The sequence below is a fragment of the Peromyscus californicus genome, unplaced genomic scaffold (genome assembly GCF_007827085.1).
Source record: "Peromyscus californicus insignis strain IS unplaced genomic scaffold, ASM782708v3 Scaffold_23__1_contigs__length_62951481, whole genome shotgun sequence".
Taxonomy (NCBI): domain Eukaryota; kingdom Metazoa; phylum Chordata; class Mammalia; order Rodentia; family Cricetidae; genus Peromyscus; species Peromyscus californicus.
The window spans coordinates 6704433-6727126 of record NW_026294534.1 but is presented as its reverse complement, the minus strand read 5'-3'; the positions used below and the strand labels follow the sequence as shown (position 1 = coordinate 6727126).

The 22694-nt window shown below is 49.0% G+C and overlaps 1 protein-coding gene across 3 annotated transcripts in view; it reads right to left on the bottom strand.

The window, feature by feature from the left end:
- Arhgef7 (Rho guanine nucleotide exchange factor 7) overlaps window positions 1–22694 on the bottom strand; it is a 109404-nt gene that overhangs the window by 41844 nt on the left and 44866 nt on the right. For all 3 annotated transcript variants that reach the window (XM_052751652.1, XM_052751653.1, XM_052751654.1), the window contains 3 exons: window positions 10557–10641; window positions 9494–9624; window positions 6439–6640 (listed from right to left, as the gene is read on the bottom strand). In XM_052751652.1, coding sequence (XP_052607612.1) covers window positions 6439–6640; window positions 9494–9624; window positions 10557–10641 — 418 coding nt within the window. The remainder of the gene's footprint in view (window positions 1–6438; window positions 6641–9493; window positions 9625–10556; window positions 10642–22694) is intronic.

The window sequence follows — 22694 nt, the reverse complement described above, 5'->3', positions numbered from 1 at the left end:
ACAGCCCTCTCACAGCAGACCTCCACCCCAAAGCCTCCCCTGCACTAGCCGAGAAGGTCTCAGGGACGAGCTGTGGTAGAGGGTCTGCCTATTGTTGGCTGTGGGGGACTAGGTGGTAGGTGTCATCTAACATTGGCTTTAATGGTTCTCTGGGGCAGGATGTCAATTAAGGCTCATGGGAATAAACAGAGAGAGACACATTTCCATATTTTCACCCCATACACTCTGATGAGCGCTTTCCAGGGAGTTCAGGTCACACATCCTCCATATCCCTTGCCTCCCCATAATAATCCTGCTGTATGACTTCTGGTCCCTGAGTGGGGGCTCTCTCCCCCTGTGTGTGAGGTGACACCTGCCCAGTCTCTATGGCTCTGCTCTTCTCTGTCTGCACTCCCTCCAACCACCATGGCACAGCACCAGGGCTCTGTCCCAGGCTACAGGTCCCCAAACCCACTGCCTGTCTGGCACCCCTAGTATCTTCTCAACCACCACAGGAGTCCAAAACGCCCGAACAGACCTTGGGTCCCCCACCAGGGGTTGCTTGCCTAAATCTTCATGTACTGCCTCCCTGTCTAATTTTCCATGTTAAAGAACAGGAGGTGTTCCTTCTTGTTGAAAGAACTCTGCCTGCAGGATGGAAAACAGCCCCACAGAAAACAAGCCATTTCCTAAGCATAAGTAAACAAATAGCGAGCCTAATGCTTCTGGCTGAGACCAGTTCCTTCCACATTCAGACCTAGACTGAGAATCCGGCTGCAGAAGAGTCAACTGTGAGACACTCTGTATCAGTGGAAGCAGTGATTTACACCTAGAGAACCTGAAAGCTGGGTGAAGATACAAAATTGTAAAGTGTGATCACTGAAAGTCATCAGATGCTGAACCACCTGTGAAAAAAGTGCACACATGTGAGCTCATGGACCAGCATAGGACTGTCCCCAAAATAGCACCAAAGCAATGCATTTATAAATTCTCCTCTTGTATTTACACCTCCAAGTCATCGCCTAGTCAATAAAACTCGGTATTTACTATGAGAACTAGAAAAGGTTTTCATAAAGCAGTTTCAAGCTGTAGTTTCACAAACAAGAGGCAGAAAGAAGAAACAGCAAGCAGAGTAAGTCCATATTCTCTTCTCCTCTGTGAACTGCTACAGAGCGCAGGGTGCACCCTGCAAGTCTGTGACCACGTGTCTGTCCCAGCACATCTTACTGTCAGCTCTCAACAGAGGCCTGAGCTCTCACGGCCGGTGAGACTGCAGTCAACCTCACAGGACCTCTGCTAAGAGCACCCATATCAAGAGAGCCCAAGGGCAGCTGCTCGCTGCAAACACAGAATCAACACAGATGTACGTGTGAAAGGAGGAGGAGGGAGCGTCCCAAAGGGTACAGAGCTCACAGCACCCCAGGGGATGAGAAGCAGACTCACCTTGGCCCAGCACAATAACCAAAACAGGACCTTTTAGTGAGAAGTGATGCTGAAAAGCAGCCTTGATGCTCCTACCCACTGGCCCAGAAACTGCAAGAAGGCCACTGAGCACACACAGCAGCATGGGGAGGTTCCACTTCAAAGCAACGTGGCAAGCATGCGACTCTAAGAAAACTGGACGTGGAAGCAGTCCAACAGCGACTTCTGTTAGAGCAGTCCAGGTCAGCCCCGGGGACGGTCATCTGTGGCCACTAGCAGTCATGTTGACCACACATGGCTGGGGCCTCCACAGTCATTCAGTAACAGTAAACTCAGCCCCACTAGCCCCAGCACCTCCTGCTGACCTGAAGGAGTTCCCCGTTAGGTGTCTGTGCGTGTTCAATCACACATATGGTGCACAGGAAATAAACGCCCCGTAACACCTCTGCACCTTCTGCAGCATAGCATACATACCAGGAACTGCAGACAATATGGTATGCACGCAAATAAAATACCTATTAAAGATTCTTCCACAGACTCCTGGAAGGTATTTCTGTTAGTCAGGTGTTTTTTGTTTTTGTTGTTTTGTCAACTTGACACAAGCTAAGGTCATCTGGGAAGAAGGAATCTTGTTAAAGAAACTGCCTCCCCATCAACAGGACAAAACGACAGCCTACAGAATGGGAAAAGATCTTCACCAACCCCACATCTGACAGAGGGCTGATCTCCAAAGTATATAAAGAACTCAAGAAACTAGACATCAACAAACCAAATAATTCAATTAAAAAATAGGGTACAGATCTAAACAGAGAATTCTCAACAGAAGAATCTCAAATCGCCAAAAAAAAAAAAAAAAAAAAAAAAAAAAAAACACTTAAAGAATTGTTCAACTTCCTTAGCCATCAGGGAAATGCAAATCAAAACAACTCTGAGATTCCATCTTACACCTGCCAGAATGGCTAGGATCAAAAACACAAGGAACAGCTCATGCTGGAGAGGATGTGGAGCAAGGGGAACACTTCTTCATTGTTGGTGGGAGTGCAAACTTGTACTTTGGAAGTCAGTGTGGTGGTTTCTCAGAAAACTGGGAATCAACCTACCACAAGACCCAGCTATACCACTCTTGGACATATACCCAAGGGATGCTCAATCATACCACAAGGACACATGCTCAACTATGTTCATAGCAGCTTTATTTGTAATAGTCAGAAACTGGACACAACATAGACATTCCTCAACCAAAAAATAGATAAAGAAAATGTGGTATATTTTCTCAGCTGTTAAAACAAGGACACCAGGAAATTTGAAGGAAAATGGATGGAATTAGGAAAAAAACATCCTGAGTGAGGTAATCCAGACTGATAAAGACAAACATGGTATGTACTCACTCATAAGTGGATTTAGCTGTAAAATAAAGAGTAACTATGCTACAATCCACAGACCCAAAGACTAGTTAACAAGAGAGTTCATGGGGGGACACTCAGGTCTCCCTGGGAAGAGGAACTAGAAGAGATTTCCTGAGTGGACTGAGGGCAGGTAGGGACAGGAACATGAGCGATTGGGGGGGGGTCCCCATAAAGAGGGAGAGTGCTGAGAGAGACTGCTAGGAGGTGGGCATTTAGGGGTCAGGGAGAAGCCAGGTGCAGGGGAATCTCCCAGGAGTCTATGAGGAGGACCCCAGCTTAGACTCCTAGCAATAGTGGATAAGTAGCCTGAACTGGCTGTCTCCTGTGACCAGATTGGTGCCTGGCCCAATTGTCATGAGAGGCGCCATCCAGCCAATGATGGAGGCAGATGCAGAGACCCACAGCCGAACTTCAGGTGGAGTTCAGGAATCCTGTGGAGGAGGAAGAGGAGGAGGAGGAGGAGGAGGAGAAGAGTGTAGAGCCAGAGGGGTCAAGGACACACAGGAAGGCTCACACAATCAACAACCTGAGCTCATAGGAGCTCGCAGAGACTGAGCTGACAACCAGGGAGCCTGCCTGGGGCTGACCTAGGCCCTGTAAATGTAGGTGACGGTTGTGTAGCCTGGTCCTCCTGTGGGACTCCTAACAGCAGGAACAGGGGCTGAATCTGACTCTCTTACTGGCCTTTGGGACTCTACTTCTCACACTGGGTCGTCTTGCCCAGTCTTAATACATGGGGAGGTGCTTAGTCTTACTGCAACTTGAAATGCCATGTTCTGTTGAGACCTCATGGTCTCATGGGAGACCTGTACTTTCCCGGATGCAGACGGAAAAGGAGGGAATGGGAGGGGGAGAAGGACTGGGAGGGGAAGATGAGAGGGGAGGCTGCAGTCGGGATGTAAAATAGATGAATTAAAAAAAATAAATGAAACTGCCTCCCACCCAGTGAGTAAGGAGCATCCTCCATGGTCGCTGTTCAGTTCCTGTCTCCAGGTCCCTGTCCTGTTTGAAATCCTTGGAGTTTCCTCGATGATGGACTGTGATTGGGACAGTCACAACTGTATGAGCTCAAGAGCCCTCTACCTCCTTTTGGTCTTGGTCTTTATCACAGCAACAGAAGGCAAACTAGGCCAGGGTCTGTCTTCAGTGAGGAGCTGTTCAAAACAAGCTGTACCGAGGCCAAAAGCATCAACACCAAATGTGCAAGAACATCTCCAAGTCACACCACAAGAGGGAGACAGTCAGTGGCTACTATCCCTTCCCAGAGACTCAAAAGGGGTGAAGGAGAGAAACTTCTTCTCAGAAGCAGTCTTTGGCTTTTTTGTTTGCACATAAGCTGTAAATCAAACCAGAATGGAATGCAGAAGAAGGTTCAGCCAAGGGGATGGACTCCAGCTTTTGTTCAGTGAGGATGGCCCTCATGGGATTCCAGTCAGAGGAGCTTTCAAACAGACAGTTTTGTTCTCAGAAAACTAAGCACCAACTATGCTATAAATTACAAAAAGGAATCCCACCCCACATTTAGAATACCACATAAACTACTAGAAAATACAGTGCCAAAATCTAACTGTCATCCTAGTACTTTATCCTGCATTGCTGGCTACAAAGAAGCTGGGTTTCTTTCTAAATGTTTCCACACATTACGCCCGACCAACATTTAGAATTAGACTGGCTCCCTTTTCTCACAGTCAGCTCATATTAAGAAAATATTGTAGGGAGGCACTATTCCCAGGAGGCTACTCCCGTCTCACTGCCAAAGAGAGGACATTCAGCCTAACACCAATGTGCACAACTGTGGTATTTCTTATATTTAAAAAAATTTGAAAATTTTCCAAACAAAGCAAGTTAGGTCTCAATTTGGCACAAACACTATGAATTCAACTTGTCGCCTTGCAAAAACTGCTCTTGAAGAGGGTGTGCTGTGGAGTCAACTCAGGGCTCACACATGTTTGGTAAATGCTCCAGCACTGAGCCATGTCCCCATCCCAAATACACATCTGATGCCGATGAAGCCTGGTACAACTTTAAACTGGCAGAGACACATACTCAGAAATCAAACGCAAACCTAGGAACTGAGGGTGGAGGGGCAGTTGGCACTGACACCAACAATGCTGGCCCTTCCTTATGAGAGCTTCCTCTGCCTAGCTCACACTCCACGCCCAAGGTGCAACAGCAACCCCACATGCAAGGCATACTCTAGACAGCATGCTGTCAAGAGACAACATTAAGAACACTTGCATCTATTTGAAAGTATATGCCAGAGGACGCGTCAGGAGGGCTCTGAGACACCCCCCCAAGCCCCCTAGTGGTACTTCTTATGCTGGGTGAACCGAAAACTACCTGAGAAGTAAAAACGTCATGGGCACTCCTCCTCCATCTGTTCAAAGTAGAGGAGAGATAGCTATGGGACTCAAAAACCAGGCCTAACAACTACCTCTCCCAGAGCCAGTCTACCCCCAAGGGACCTTGCTTACAGCATGAGGCACCCTCCCCCAACAGCCCTGCCTATGACATCGTTTTACTTCTTTTACATTTCACAAGAACATCTTAACCAAGTTCAACAGGAAAGCAAGATCAAACCCACACACACGCACAAAACCTGCTCTAAGTCCCTTGAAAATGAGCAGCACTCTTGGTGAAGCCGCTTCCTGACACAAGCGGTGACATGCTGCAGGAGCATGACCAAGCAGTGCCTGTGTCAGGAAGGACAGCACTGAGCCCATCAGCAAAGAGCACCTCTGCTGAGTCCCACGTCCCTGACTACAGGACTTCCACAGCCTTGACCTGCATGGCTCAAACCATTCCAAGACACAAACCACGGCAAAGCACCATGAAATGGGCTGAAGGCTGCTGCGTGTTAATCACAGGAAACACAGGAAAATCAACACATTTTCATAGAACACATGGCAGAAATTGCCTGCCTGTGCCTAACTGGTAATAAATAAATAAGTCCACAGTAGTTAAAAAAAAAAATACAACCTAGCCCAGGCCATAAAAAAACATAAATTAAAATACCAAGTGAACAGATGGCTACGGGGCGCAGACCTGCAGACCTGGCTACTCAGAAGGGTGAGGCAGGGGGATTACTGGAGCTCAGGGGTCCCAAGATTGCCTGGGCAACATGTCCAGACTTTGTCTCAAAAAGCAAGAGGTAACAATCAACAGACCTTAGAAGTTCTTCTGAGGGGCTGGAGAGATGGCTCAGAGGTTAAGAGCACTGGCAGCTCTTCCAGAGGTCCTGAGTTCAATTCCCAGCAACCACATGGTGGCTCACAACCATCTGTTATGAGATCTGGTGCCCTCTTCTGGGGTATAGTAATATATGCAGGCAGAACATTGTACACATAATAAATAAATAAATCTTTAAAAAAAAAAAAAAAAAAAAAAAAAAAAGAAGTTTTCCTCAGGAAAATATCTGGAAATATCATGGTGTAATGCAAAGCCAGTTTATAATGATAGGGGCCTTTACCCAGCATCCCAATGTGCAGGAAAGAATAAAAGTTCATTCCACTGGCCTAAAGATGCCATCCAAGACCAGGATCTTCCCTGCGCTCAGTGGAGAGCAGGCACTCAGCACCCTAGAACACGCACACCTCTGGTTCCTCCCCCCACGGTCCAGTTTGGCACTCACCACTGGGCTTAACCTCGCGCACGTAGTTGCTGGGGAACCAGCCGGTCCTGCCGCTGTGCGTGCCCTCCCACCAGCCCCCTTCCTCCACGCGCGTGACATGGATGACGTCGCCCTTCGTGAAAGAGAGCTCATCTTCGTTGGTCTGCTGGAAATTAAACTTGGCTCGTACTACCAGTTGGCTGTTGCTGTTATCAGTCATGTCCTAGAAGACAGGTGGGGAGGAGTGGGTTATCAGTCATGTCCTAGAAGACAGGTGGGGAGGAGTGGGTTATCAGTCATGTCCTAGAAGACAGGTGGGGAGGAGTGGGAGAGATTGCCATGAAGTTCAGTCTACTTTCTTATAAGACAGTTACACTTCACTGTCACAACAACAGCCAAAACAGTATTATAAATGCTCCAAACATTCAAACAGCAGCAAAGCACCAGGCATGGTGGCACAAGCCTTTCATCCCAGCACAGAGGCAGAGGCAAGGGAGCAGAGGCAGGTGGACCTCTGCTGGTCTACACAGTGAATTCCAGGCCAGCCAATGCTACGAAGACAGACCCTGTCTCAAAAATAAACAAACACAGCAGTGAAGTGTCATAAATATAGAAACCTAAAGCTTCCCATCTCCCTGTGCACCTTGACCACTGTCGGATCACAGCCCAGGAAGGCACTCTCTATACTACCTCTCCTACAGGGGCGCTCCGTTCACGCTCTCTCTCTCCCTCTCTCCCTCTCTCCCTCTCTCCCTCTCTCCCTCTCTCCCTCTCTTCCTCCCTCCCTCCCTCCCTCCCTCCCCTCTCTCCTTCTTTCTCTCTCTCCCCCTCCCTCCCCCTCTCACACTCGCGCGCACACACTCACACACACACAAACACACTCACACACACACAAACACACTCACACATCTGGATAAAATCAGTGTACCTGTCTCTACCTTGAAAACTAATCTCTATACTGTGGACATGTTTCCAACCACATAATGACACACTGTGCACTTGTGCCGCTAATTTTTAGGTTATTCCCAATGTTCGTCTATGTGTTGCATGCAATGTTTCTCTTATCTTGCAAAGGCTCCACTGAAAAAATGGTCCCGAGATATGTGTAACACATTTAAACTTTAATAGATATTTCTAAACTGATCTCCAAAAAAGCTCGACACACTTACACCAAGCAACATGTCCATCAGTATTTAAGAACCCTTATTTGTGAGTAAGCTGTAGTGTGAGTAAGCTGTGGCATAATTTCCAACAGCACAGTCTGTCAACTCGGGGACTGGTACCAAAGCAGTATCAGGAGAGCACCAGAGAAGTCTGGGGTCCCTGGCTCCAAGAAAGGAGGAAATGTCCTAACAATCTAGTCATTCCTCGCAGAGATGAGGGATGCCAGGAGCAATGCTTACACTAACTCTGACCCCAACCCTGAGAGCCACACTGAGAACTAGAGCCATACTTAACTATCAGTGGATGGACACTCAGACCCAGACATTCTAAAGGCATCAGTAGAGCTCAAAAGACAGAATGTGACAGCACATCTCACACCCAAAGCCCACAGCACATGCGCATCCCCACATTCCTGATTTAACTTGCTGCTGCTCCTCTGCTGAGAGGTGCCTCACAAAGCAGTATTTAAATGAGCTTTTTAAAACATGAGAGGGCCAGGTGATGGTGGCACACACCTTTAATCCCAGCACTCTGTAGGCAAAGGCAGGTGGATATCTGTGAGTTTGAGGACAGCCTAGTTTACAGACTGAGTTCCAGGACAGCCAGGGCTACACAGAGAAACTCTGTCTTGAAATATCTGATCGATAGATAGGTAGATGATAGATAGGTAGATGATAGATAGATAGGTAGATGAGAGAGAGAGAGAGAGAGAGAGAGAGAGAGAGAGAGAAAGAAAGAGAGAGAGAGACAGACAGACAGACAGACAAGAGGAATGTGTTAGAAATCCACACTTAAGACTTCGAGTAAAGAAATGCCTGCTGTCCCCTTCCATATAGCAATTTTGGTTTTTCTGAGAAGTTCTACATCTCCTCTAGGGGAATCAGGACTGCCACCCCCCACCAGCAGGGACACTGGGGCAGAAGGGCAGCAGCTACCCAGACAGCCCGCTGTCACCCTCTCCTGATGTCCTGTTCCTTCTCATTACCCCACTCCAGCCTTTATTCACAGGTGGTGGTTTTCCGAGGAAGGCTGTCCTACCCTCAGGTCCTGGGCTGCCAGAGTCAAGGTTCCAGCTCTGTGAAGCACCTGACTGAGGAGGGCTTGGAAAGCAGGCTTCAGGCAGGGAAGAGCTGCCGTTGGTCTTCCACTCTAAGGGAGCTGCACCTGCGCACATGTGCCCACCACCCCCTCTCCCAAGCTGGTGGGATGGCAGTAGACCCCCAGGAGAGGCGAGGATGGACGTGCTCCTGAGTGAGTCAAATGAGCAGGTCCTTACGGAGATGGACAGGAAGGAACACGGTTTCCACGTGCTCTAATTCAACAAGGAAGCTGGAAGGTTTGCTAAAGTGAGTCTCAAGAAGGAGCTGATTGGATTGAGTTGTGTTTCATCAAGAGAACTAAGTTTGAGTAGCTTCACAGAAATGCTAAAAGCAGAAAGACATGGAAGGATACAGCTGACCACACTCATGAGCACTTCTGAGTGATGTGTACCCTCAGTGCGTTGCCTGTTCCACCACTTGGGTCCCACTCTGCAGCTCCTGGCAGCAGGCTCCTGCACCATCCCCGTCTAGCAGCTAGGTTTATGCACATATGTACTGTTTATTCTCATACTCATGTACACAACGAGCAATTACCCTAGGATGTGTCAAAGCATGTGCTTCTTTCTCTAGATGAGCAGTTGCAGCCTTCAACATAAACCCGAATAAAACAAGCTTCCAAAAGCACTCATCTCGGTATCTGGGAGAATCTAGTGAGAAGCAAATGCCACCACACACAGCAGGAACCACCCAGGAAGGCCAGGAGCCCACAATGGTCCACATTCCATCTGCATGGGCACACGCATCCCCCAGGGGACATCTGCAGCCTCTCATGTCCAAAATGCCTTTGAATCAAACTAAAACATCTTACTTACCAAGCTTCGGTACTGGCTCTGAAGCAATTTTGAAGTCCTACTGTGTGAAGACTGGGATCCCAGAGAATCAAAAGACTTTATCCGATGTGAAGAGGGCCGCGCACACACAGAGTCACTTCCGAGTCCGATGTCTGAAAAGGTTGTGTACACAGAAAGAAGTGCTGCAGACGCCTGACACCATGGACCCTCAACACACACTGGCTCTGAAACTGGGCCAGCATGGAGGGACACACCAAAAGCCCACAACAAAGCAGGCCATTTACACAGTAACAAAGGGCAGACTCTCTGCCCCATAAGTGGTGCATTCATTCCCCAATCACCTCTCCAGGAACGATCTGGGGAGGACTAACTCAGCAGCTCTTCTCTAGTGCAAGTCTCAAGTTTGCAAACCATTTTACAGGTGTTTGTAAAACGCTCCCTTCAACTAGAAGAACAGTGTTAACTGCTCAGCAAGGCACTGCTTGGCACGTAAGTCTCCAACACAGCACATGTGCCCTTCTCTGAGGCCACATGCCATACATCAGCAAGGATGCAGAGTGACATTCATGACCAGCTAGCACTTTCTGAAGACGGTACTAAGAATGTGTCAGGTGCAACGTCTCACACACACAACGACTGGCAGAGCCTTTACTGTTCAGCTGGACTACACAGTGCATGCCATCACAGCACAGCCCACTAGTGACCAAACATCATCTGCAAGGCCTTACTACACAAGGGGCGTGGACACCAACATTGTGAGTCTATCACACCCTCTCAACCTTCACCACGCACCAGTGAAGACACACCCCTGTGCTCTGAAGCAGCAGACCCACCCCTGCTGTAAAGCCAGGGCTCAGGGAAGGGCAGGCTGCACACCACAACCACAGCACGTATGTGGTTGTATGGGGAGGGGCTCGGGACAGCCCCGTGCTGAAGGCTCCCAGCCTCCCAGAACACCCGCAGCAGAAGGACCAACTAGATGTTCAAAGACGCTTCTTTCCCAGCACAGGATGGTCACTTTACTTGCTGACAGGAACAGACATGAGCCTGTACTCTCACCCTGAAGACACTCAATCAGTCTTACCTGCTGTCACTTTATTCAGTGTCACCAAGGAGCTGAGGACCTTGTTAAAGTTCTGCCCCTGATATAAATCATTTGCATCAAAAGTCTGAAAGAAGAAAATGAAACAAACCATTAGTGCCATGTTATATGCTGGCACAGGATAAATGAAACTCTGCCAATGACATGTGGCCGCACACAGTCAGCACACTTGATTGAAACACTCGAGAGGCAGCACAACTTCCGAGTGGGTCCCTGGGAAAGGAGTCCATTGGAATTCCCTCGTGAGGCATTTCCACACAGGCAGCAAGCCCTGGGAGGGGGACCAGACCCAGCTCTGTGCCCTTCTCCATCCAGGTCAGGCAGAAGCCAGGGTGTGAGCCGGGTCCACCAGTAAAGGTACTCAGTAATGGCTCATGGTGGGCTGTAATCCTCTCTCCTTAGATTGTGCAGAGTCCGCAGGACAAGACATGCCAAAGATGTTCTCTTCTGGTACATAAGGGAGGTAAACGAAAGGCACCCCATCCAAGGCAACAGCATACAAGGTACATGAGACACAGGAAAGCACAGATGACAGGGAACAGATGGAAGATAAAGCAGATCCCAGGAGAGAGACAGGGTAGGGGCCTCTGGGCAGAGAGCTCTGAAGAACCTGGACTGTAGGCAACCCACTCTGATCCAGGGCCACCTACCCACTCTGACTCTGACTCAAGTCACACCCCAAGACTGAGCCAGGAGAGAAGACATATGAGCTGGCCTGGGTTCAGACAGCTGGGCTCCAAATGCGTGTATGTGTACCTGTGAGTGTGCATTTGTGTGTTGTACGATGTACCGCCCACCTACATCTAGGAGAGAATGTGCAGAAAATCACCTGGTTAAACACATCTGGCTTTTGTTTGGAGGAGTGTGTGCACACATGTACCTACTTACAGATATGCTAAAACATGCACAACTCTTTCCAAATAATCTCTAAAGACTATGTGTCACGTTTGATCACTAAATAACCTCTTCTACAAATAATTTTGATAATCCAATCATCCAGTATTATATTCTAGAAAAAGTGAGACAAATCTAATTGGTACAAATTATAGAAAGAAAAGCTTAATGCCAAATGCCAAAAGCTAGATGCCAAAATGCACACAAAATTAGCATCCTTTCTCTCCTTAAAGCAAAACAGAACAATCTTGATCCTCTGCCCTGGATAAGCACCTGAGGGCTGGCCACCCTCCTCCTCCTGCTGCAGCCTCTCAGCCAGTGCCAGGAACTCCCCCCTCCACCCTTCCTGCCTTCCCACACCCCACCTCCTTCCTGCTGAGTCTCACTCATCTTACTTCCTGAAGCCCTGCCTGAGCCTTGCTGAGCTCCCAGAAATCCCAAGTACATTTATCCTCAGAAAAAACTCATGGCCGGCGGCGTAGATGTGTGTACTCCATCCTAGGGCCTAAAGTCTGAAGAGGCCGATTACACATCTCCCACTGCCCAGCCAATGTACACTGGACCAGGACTGAGTGGATTTGTGGGTCACCCATCCAGAGAGTCAGATGTACCTTAAGAAAGAGGCCGAGGGTCCAAACAGTTCAAAGAGGACATTGCTGAAAGCTCCTAAGCACCAAGCCAAAGCACATAACCCCAAAAGCCAAAAGTGACTGTCAATCAAAACTCCACTGGTCTTGGTGGGCCAGTCTTTCTCCAACCCCTTCCGGCAGAGCCCTCAGAACTTTCATGGGGTGCAATCCGATTCCTGTAACTTACAGAAAGCCAGCCCAAACAGGAGCTCTTTCTAGGCTCACATCCCTGTTGAGATTTTTAAGGATCACAATAGGTTAGGTTGCACCTTTTTAAAGAATAAAAGGTACTGTCCTGCCTAAGCCTTAGCTTCCTCGTGCAAACTGTGAAGTTCCCTTGATTATAAAATGTTGTAAGGGTGATCTGACCTTCAGCTCTAAGGTCTGGAAAATTCAAGCTAAGGTATTTCACAAGAAACACACAGACAAATGTCCACTAACCTTCATTATGGAGAAGCAGCAAGTCATAAACCCCAGAACAACAGGATGTGAAATATGGGAAGCTTCCTGTTATTCCAAGACTATATAGCGTTCCTACCCAGACACCACGGAGCATCTGACTGGCTGCAGCGGCTGCCTGCCAATGAGCTTCGGCGTGAACTCAGAACTTACTCAGAGCTTACTGCTGCCTTCCTCCACAGGAAACCCAACAATGAGCAGGACAGATGCTTCCCCAAACCGCAATCTAGCCAGCAAAAAGCCTTAATTCAGAGACCATTCGCACTAAAGGAACCAGAGAAGAGGTCTGGAACCTTCCCTGGAACACCTCCCAGCTAAGGCCATCAGTGACACACAGGATTGCTCCCCAGAACCACAAGGAATCTAGGACAGACCGCACAGCCTGGCCTCACCGGGCTTTGCCAAGCAGGTAACACTACAGGCTGGCAGGGAGGCAGGCTTTCACAGCACACAGGAATAAGAGGTCACCGCCACATAGACCAGAGGTACACGTGTGCTTCAGAAGGTCTGCCTGCCCCTCTCCTGCCCTGACGTTCATCTATGCAGGCACAGAAGCCTGTGACCCTGCTGACCACATTCCCAGATAGGCTAATTCTGATCTTCCAAGACTGCAATCTGGTCTAGATGCCATCTTCTGCCATACTTCCTCCACACCTCTAAAAGTGCTCTACTTGCACATAGTCCCTATTTTATGGCAATTGGTAATAGCCAAATGCAAGGTCAGGCTTAGCTCTTGTATGAACGCCTGAAACAGGAAGAACATGGTACTCAACTGTCCACAGTGTCTGCCTGGCAAGCTGACATCATCACAGTGATCCTGTGAGCAGGCATGGACACGCCTGGTCACCAGTGTCCCCAAATATAGTACTTCTGACCAAACTGTAACACAGTCTCAATCAAAAGGCCAGCAGCAGGACAAACAGAAGCCTACAGAGCACAGCTGCTGGAAGCTGATCGACCCAGAACTTTCCTATCAGGACACAACTTTCTGACCTCCTTTATTTCTCTAACCTAGGCGTACTGCAGCGAGACTTTCCTCACTGCAGTTCCCTGGAGAAGTCTGCATCCTGCAGGCATATATAACTGGTGGCCCTACTGTCGGGCTGTGGCCCATCACATGGAGCTTAAGTTCCAGGAACCTTAGGGAGTGTCAACAAGCCTCTGACCAGTTTCTTCAAATGGGAAGGGCCAGGCCCAAGTGGAGCTACTGTCAAGAGTGACACCTGCCTGCAGCTGGCAGAACTGGTCAGGGAAGCCTCTGGTTGAGGCACAGGGGTGGGGAAGTGATACATAAACAAGGTCCCTCAGCAAGGTGCCATCTTCCACCTCCAAACACAAACAAGACTTCAGGAGCCCAGGCCACCCAGATCAAGAGCTTTAACACCGCAGCTCCTCCTCTGAGAACACTGTGACTCAAACTAAAGGTGATGCTGAGCAAGCACTGTCACACTTCCTAGCAAACAAGGATCCCCGTGCACCCCAAATCCAAAACTCGGTAAGTATAAACTGCTGGAAGCAGGCTTCCCAGAAACCTCAAGAGAAAGGAAAGAAGACACCTAAATGTACGCAAACTGGTGGTGAGAGAGCATGCGTATCCCTTCCCAGAGGGCCCCACTGTGCCCTCAGGAGGTGACAGAATCAGGCAGAAGAGGACAATCAACACCCCAGGTGACTGACTCTTCTACTCAGCCTGGACGCCTCTACACTGTGTCGTCTCCGGACACCTGAGCAAGCACACATTTCTATACTATTCTCTAAACTCAGGAACTTGAACAGCAAACATCTGCAGTGTTCTATCTATGTTCAGAAGCAGCTTGCTGCATGGATGTGGTTCCCAGCTGCTAGGTGGGAAGCCCTCAAGATGCTGGCTGGAGTTGCAGGCATTTGGCAGCCTGAAGGCCTCAATGGGCTGGAAATCCTGATAACAAGAAAACACCACTGTAAGGCTGTTGGGAGGAGACCTGGATTCCCTGTGTCCTCACTCCAAAGACAAAGTCCCTAATGCAAGCAAAAGGAAGCCATGGCCTACAATTTCAGAAATTGTACTCTTGCAAGCCATGTGTACTACGTATTTATTAGGAGTTATCAGTGTAGCTCACAGCAGCAGGCAGTAGAGCACCTCTCCTTGTTCAAGGAGAAAAGTGTGTTAAGACTCCCAAGACACAAGCCCAGCCAGTGGCCACTGAGACAGAGGAAGGAGAGCCATGCCAGGAGCCAATCACCTGGACAGCATGTAATTTAGAACTCAGGAGATTCAGCACCAGCACTAAACACAAACAGAGCCCACCCAGACATTTCACTTGCTGATACCCAGTTCCACCAACTGCTCCCACACCCAGTGCCCAACTGTCTCCTCAGACCGAAGCAGCCTGGCCGCACAAGCAGAAGCTCACTGGCTACCATAACTGACATGATCCACCTTGCAATACTGACCTAGAAGCAAAGCAGAGTGACTCACACGCACATGACATGCCTAGGCGGCTACACCCACAAAGTGCCTGGGAAAGGTGTCCCCCTCCCCATCTCACCTCCATCTCACCAGGAATGAAACACTGGTGCCGGACGGAGACTGACCCCAGGCTTCAACTCCCCAACACCTTGACATCACTTCCACTACAAAGGGTTTCTGAGGAAGCTATATTTCACAAACACACAGGCACGCACAAAATCATGACTCTTGGCAGATATTTCTGAAGTGTTGCTTGCAAAGTTTAAAAATATATTTTTGTCTTATCATACTGTCAAATGGAATCTGTGATTTCAGAACAAGAATGACAATGAATCTTAAGTAAGTGGTGCTATTTAAGTTTAGTGCAAATGGTCTATACTGTTAAGACAGTAAAATCCAGCCCTGGCTCCTCATCGTCTTGGCTTCTACAGATTTTGAACTTGATTCCACCTCCTCCTGCTCCCAGGAATAGAGACAGAGCTCCATAACAGGTTCTAGCAGTTACAGCACTTTCACCTGACACAACCCCAAACAAGCTACTTCCCTCTCAGATCAGAACCAAATCTTACTGGGGTTGTGGATCTCTTCTATCAACAACATGCAAACACTATGGCAGGGAACACATATCCATAGAGACATAATCAATTGTTGTTGGTAATTTCCAGGAGGGCCTACAGAGAGCAGAAGAGACGGTTGAGAACACAGTAACAGGGACAGAAGGACAGGCATTTACACACTGCTGTAAATACATACTTCCCTAGCCTAGCAGAAACCTTCATAAAGCACAGTGGGACAGGCAGCTCCAGCCAGGGCAGAGTGGAAATAAACTTGCTGAGGATAAATGTCACACCCATGTGTGCAGAGCCCGGACCTCCCAGTTTAAACCATGTGTCCATTTTATTTTCCACACAGGGAAAGGAAGCCTTGATGAGCAGAAATAAGCTGACTCAGACCATGTGGACTTTGCCCTTAACAGCACACTGCCAGCCAGAGGAGGAAAGCAGGGTGCAGTTCCATACAGGCATCCCACACAGCCTGCCCCCCCCCCCCCCGCCCCCTGTCCTTAACCCCACTTGGCCAAGCACTGCTGCCTATCTAGAACATGAACCCAACCACAGCAGGCCCTGGACAGAGGCCGGCACCTGACTGGGCTAAACTTAGGGAAGGGACAGCAGTCGCAACTCTAGAAGGCAATGAGAACATTAACATCCAAAGAGCAGTTACAAACCCCAGGCTTGGAGAAGTGTTTCAAGACACACTGCGAAGGCCCCTCTCCTTCCTCCCACAGCACACTCAAGTGAGAAGTGAAAAGCTTTAAATGGGTGGGAGGAAGGGGAGAGGCCATGAGCAGCCGGCATCAAACGTTAGAGGACCACTGGGGAGGCAGATGGGCCCTGAATATCCTCAGAGGTGGGAACAGCCCCATGAAGCCGCCATGTGACATCAAGCAGCGTGAGCAACTGTACCCACAACCCTTCTCCTTGGACAGAAGGGGCTGAGCAGCACCCCAACCCTCTCTCAGGAGAAGCAGGCACTACACTGGATCCTAACAGCAGATCCACATGAGATGTCCTGGACTCACAGGACAGACACCAAGAGGAGGAGGAGGAGGAGGAGGAGGAGGAGGAGGAGGAGGAGGAGGAGGAGGAGGAGGAGGAGGAGCTAGTAATCCCGCCCACAAGGCAATCCCCAGAGCTCAGCTACACTGGTCCAGGAGGACTAGAAGCATGAGGCTCTAGCCAAGGCTCTGCTCCTGGAGAGTACTTCAGACTCCCTCCAGCTCTCCCTGCCTGCTACTCAGCAAACTGCCACAGTAAAGCCCCTCCCACCCACATGACTGCTCTCCATGCTGGCTGCAGTCACAGGATTGAACCACAGAGGGCTGAGGATGTGGCTCAGTGGTGGAGTACTAGACCCTGAGCTGTGGGCTGGATCACCAGTACCACATGAAAAATGAGGTCTGAGCAAGGCACATCTGAGAGAGCAATAGAAAAAAATGGAGCTGTACCTAAGTACAGCTAAAAGCCCTGGACACAACACAGAAAGCTGCCCAGGCCTGGAAGGCAGAGAAGAGGCCAATTGGCTAAGGGCTTGACCTGGAAACACCCTACCTGCACTGGTATTTATACTTTAAACGATTTGGGTGCTAAAGCAGCCACCAGTCCAGAAACCACACCATAAAGCCACTCTCCTGTCAGCGCCCAGGAAAGGGGCAGCCCCGTAAGCAGAATCCAAGGGGACAGTGTGGTCCTGCTCCTACAGCAAGCCAACAGGGAGCCTTGACCCTCAGCCCGCAGCAACTCCCAGGCCCAACATCTGTACCCTTAAGTCAAGCCCAGTTTCTGGCCTGACACAGCGGCACACAACCATAACTCCAGCTACTCAGAAGGCTGGCACAGGATGGCTCTACTGCAGAACAAAACTCTATCCCAAAAAGGAAATAAAATGACAATAAAACAAGGCTGGAGAGGTAGCTCGGTGGGAGAGCACTTGCCTATCAATGTGTGAAGAGGTTCCAAGTTCAATCCTCAGAACTGAAAAACACACACACACACACACACACACACACACACACACATACACTAAGGGAGGAAGCACAAGTACATCAAGCCCCTTCTCTTCTGAGCTAAACGAAGGAGGCTATGGTAAGCAAGGGGTTTGCAGGTACAGATCACAGGCCTCCTGACAACTGGACACCACAGCCATAAATACTTGCAATTTCACTTTCACCAGACTACACGCAAACTCCAAGGGAAGCCTGTGAGCTGGGAAAAGATAGGGCAGCCAGAGAGGCTTGAGATGGGCTTCTGGGTGGCGCCATCAAACAGCCAAGTAGAAATGAAGCAATGCCCACTTCAGAATAATGCTTAAGTTAACGAGGGCACGTCTGTGGCAGCACTCCGTAAGTACATGCATTGCACAAGGCTGATCTTTCCTTACTTGCCTACTGCAATCCCACTAGCACTAAAACCCATCCTGGAGTTCTGTTCTTAATGCTGCCAAGGTCACTGGTTGGCACAATGGTTACAGCCCCTTCCTTTTCTTCCTAACATCTTCATGATTAAACTCACCAAGGTAAGAAATAAACAACATTCTGCCTAATTTTTAACAAGACTGTATCGCTGACACATCAGTCCCTCCCCTAACTCTACTGATGCTCTTGGCTCCACTCACAGGGCAGGCACTGGGAGATAATGATCCAGGTGCCATTCTGGAAAGCAGGCTACAGACACTCCAGTCCACAGCTGTCCCTCTCTGGTCCTCTCTCCTTTTAGCAATACCAAGCTCCTTCCAACAACCACTGATTCAGGGCTACTTGCACTGGGACCTTCCCAACACACACAGATGCCACTTTCACAGCCCAGGGCAGGGTCCGAGTGCTGTGCAAAGACAGCAACCAAGCAGCAGCAAGCTGTCCCACACAGCTGTGCCCCTTCTACCTTTTGAAAACCTTTGAACCCCCTGCCAGACACTTTCTTCCATATTCACACTGTGTCTCTTCCTCTCTCTTAAACCCAAGCCTCACCCATAGAACACCCTGGCCACCCCGCCCCATGCTGTTCTCCATCATCCACCTACCCCTCTGTGGCCAAGGAACCCAGCTCAAGAAGTTTCTTCATAACTGGGTGCCAGCTGACCACTGCCACCTGGAAAACACCAATTTCTCAGCACACAGTGACCCAGCTGCACTCAGGTCAGCGAACCCTGCAACCTCCTACACCTCTTCCTAGGACCCTTCCTGCTCCCTGGCCAACTCCAAGCTAAAAGGACTACTAGATGCTGAGTGGGAGGAAGGTATGATTCCAGGTCTCTGCTTCACAGAGAGAAACTGAGACAATTCCAAATTTTTCCTACAGATCCCCCAGTCCAAAGCTGCCTTGCCCTGGTCCTTCGAACACCTTCATCTGACATGAGGCACGCACGGTTATACAGCCTTAGTTCTTCGTAACTGCATAGTCAGCAGGGGACAGCAGTGAGCAAAGCTAGCCAGGTCAAACTGTCCTCATACCTGAAGCTGCCAGGGTGCACCCTGCTCCAGTTTCTCATCTAGAAAGCAAACCCGCACACACTGGCCAAGCTGTACCTCTGGTTGGTGCTTCGTTGGTCGCACAGCAAAGTGACAGGGCAAACTGGAAACTAGCACAGCCTAAGTGCCTTAGTAAATTTCCTTCCAAAACTGTGCACGGTGTTTAAATCATTTATAACTCGCTTACTGAGAATTACAATGAAGCATTGGTGGTGCACACCTGTAATGTAGCTCTCAGAAGATTGAGTCTGAGGCAGCCTGGTCACAGAGCAGCCCCACCTCAAAGAAAGTTAAAATGCACAACTACACTATACGATTTATCTTAGCTACTTTTTTATTACTTTGAAGAGACATCGCAACCAAGGCAACTTTATAAAAGAAAGCATTTAGCTGGAGACCTGCTTACAGTTTCAAAGAATGAGTCCATAACAATCGTGGTAGGGAAACATGGCAGCAGGCAGGCAGGCATGGCCCTGGAGCAGCAACTGAGAACTTACATCGCCCACCCCCAGTGACATGCCTCCTCCAACAAGGCCACACCTCCTAATCCTTTTCAAAGGGTTCCTCCAACTGTGGACCAAACACTCAACTGTAAGAGCCTACGATAGGAGGAGGAGGAGGAGATTCTCATCCAAACAACCACACAGCTGAATGAACCCCACAAGTCAACTGTGGGAGCAGGTAAATAACTCCAAACACAGCAGCTCTGGAAATGCACTCATATGTCAATCTACCACTGGGTATACACCAGACACAGGCACAAGATCACACCTCTGCCCATCAGCGCCGCTGAAGTGGCAGAGTAACAGCATCTGCACACAAGTGACACGGTGGTTCAGGTCCTGAGAAGCAAGCAGGAAGCAGCAGTGGCCTGCACTCAGCTGCCAGTGTGCTTCAGGACAGGTGCCTATTGCTGCTTCTGAACTTCCAAATCCCTTCCTCACACGTAAGTAGATGTCTGCCCTGTATCGGTTCCTTCTCGCTGGGGAACATTTTTCCTTTAACACCTCAAGTCCTTGTGTATAATACTGAGCTCAGAGCTTCAGTCTAGGTCAGACTGACTGTCCTCTGATAATAAAAAATTTGCATGAGAGAAAAAGTAATACAAAGGTCAGAAGTGGATGAGTGTGTACACAAATAACTGGTTCTGGAAGCTGGGGTGGGGGAGGTGTATTTTCTCCTCTCCCACACAACCTCCTAGCCTAGATGTCACCAGCTCCACTCACTAATGTCTGACCAGGACTTAATATCCCAAGGGCAGCTTCACACCCAAGGTCCCATACCAAATAGCAACTACCGAATGGAAAACGACTCAAGCAAAGGTGGCCAGTGGGGTCAGACGTACCACCTGGAAGGTGTGGAGGCAGGAACGGCACAGCTCTGAAAGTGTTAACAGGATGACTTGCATGGTAGCAGGGAAGGCTTCTGCACAACAGAAACCCTGAGAGCTAACTCGGCACCCAGCGACAGAGGCAGACACTAAGTGCCCTCTCACAAATGTAGAGGAAGTTAGGAACACCTTCATGCAGAATTCTTGCCAAAATTATTTTATTAGAATCGAACCACAACCAGGTACATGTCTAACCAGACATAATGACACACAACTGTAATCTGAACACCTGCAGGGGGCGGGGAGAAACAAGGCAGGAGCATCTCAAGTGGAGGCTGCTGTGGACTATCCAGTTAGACTGTGTCAAAAAATAAATAAATAAATCACAGAGAAATCAAGCTGGAACTATGCCAGAAGTGTCCCTCCTCCTGACTAGCTTCCACACAAGATGACATCCAGTCTGTGACAGAAAAGGATCAACAGTCTCACTCAGGTGTAGAACCTGCAAGTCAGAATACCAACCTGACAGACGACACAGTAGTAACCAACTGTTTTCTGCCTGGATTCGAGGCCTTTTCCACAGGGGAAAATGTGCCTGGTACTGTAGATCTGGTCCAAAGCAGTGGCTGAGACGTCACAGCTCAAGAGAGGGAGAGGGAAGACACACGACCTACTTCTGTTGTCTTGTTACGGACATGGCACCCAACTGCCTTCTAAATATTTCTTTGTGCCTATTACAGAAGCCTCCATTTACAGCAGTGACCACTAATATGGAGACTCACAGCCAGTGCTAAGAACAAATGATGGCGAGTGCTCAACCCTGAACAGAACAGCTACAGTATCGCCTCCAGGGTTCAGGGACCACTGCAGACGAGGGAGAGGAAAGCACGGAAGAGCCGAGGATGGGAAGGAGTGCTGCGAGACGCTGTCTTCTGGACATGCCATGGCTGTCTACATCTATGCATTCACAGCAAGCCGCTATGTGTACAAGACTGGGCCCATCAACACCCCCTCATGGATGAGAGACACAGTGCATAAGGGCCCAGCTCTCCAGAGGAGGTAGAGGCAGCAGTGGTTGCTAGGAGAGGGCAAGTTATAGTCCTCTATGGTCTGTTCAGTGAAGTCACCCTCGCTCATGTAACTCCTCACCTACACTCTCACAGTGGGCCACAGGGGGAAATCATCAAAGGACAGGGACGTGCTGGGAAGAAGGGTTCAGTGGGAGGGAAAAGAGGTAAGAGAGGATAATGGGGAACACAATCAAAGTATATCTGTGAATAAAATTGAAAAGAATAAATGCAAGCTAAGGATTCCAAGTCATAAATGATACAGGTGAGGGAACAGTTCTTTGTGAAAAGAAACTGAAGAGGCACGACAAAGTAAAAGATACACGACCTCTACTCAGATCCTTCAAAAAAGGAAGGCTGCATGTCACTTTGAGAACACGGTGCACATCTGAACATGTACTAAACATGAAATAACAGATTATCACGTTAAGTGTCTTGGGAAGCTGTGAAGGCTGGCATCCATATTTTAACACATGCACTCAAGTATTCAGAAGAATCACCAGGTCTATAATGTAGTTAAAAGCTTAGCAAAACAAAATGTAAGCTGACGTGCAGAAATTTAGAGAGAAAACAAAACACAGAGCATCAGCACTGGACAGGCACAAAGGCCAGGGGTGATGAGTATGGCACCTTCCAGCCAGCTGCCTACGTTTCTAACGTCAGCAACACTCCAGGGACAACAAGCCAGGAAGCTCTCCAGCATCCACTCACCACCTCTAACCTCTCGAGGAGGGAAAAACCAAAGATCCATTCTCCAGCCAGTTGGCGGTGAGCAATAATAGGAGGCCCGGCAGCCCTTCTGAGACTGCACCAGTACAGTTCACTCCCTACATTTCACACAATGGGCAGCCTGGGCCTAATTCTGTGGAACCACAGCTGGAGAGAGGCTGCTCTTGGCCACTAAGACTTCCCACTCTTCTGTAAAGCTCCTCCACAGTGAAGCCCGGGAGGATATGGGCCTCCCTCACCTGTAAGCCTCTACAAAAGAAGAGTGAGCCTACTATTCCCTAGGGGAGTAAAGTAGTACAGGCCACGGGAATCAGTGCCACACCGTGGAAGAAGGAGCAGTTAGGGTCCAGAACTTCGAGAGAAAATATCAATACAGACTAATACAAATTTGGGCAGAAATACATGTTCTGGGCAAAGTTATTTTTCACACATACTCAGTCTAGACATCACATCCAAACACAGTATGAGGGTTTGGCTTTTGTCTCACTCAGTGGGAACCTGCCCTCAGAACACAAGGGACACTCAGAGACAGAAAG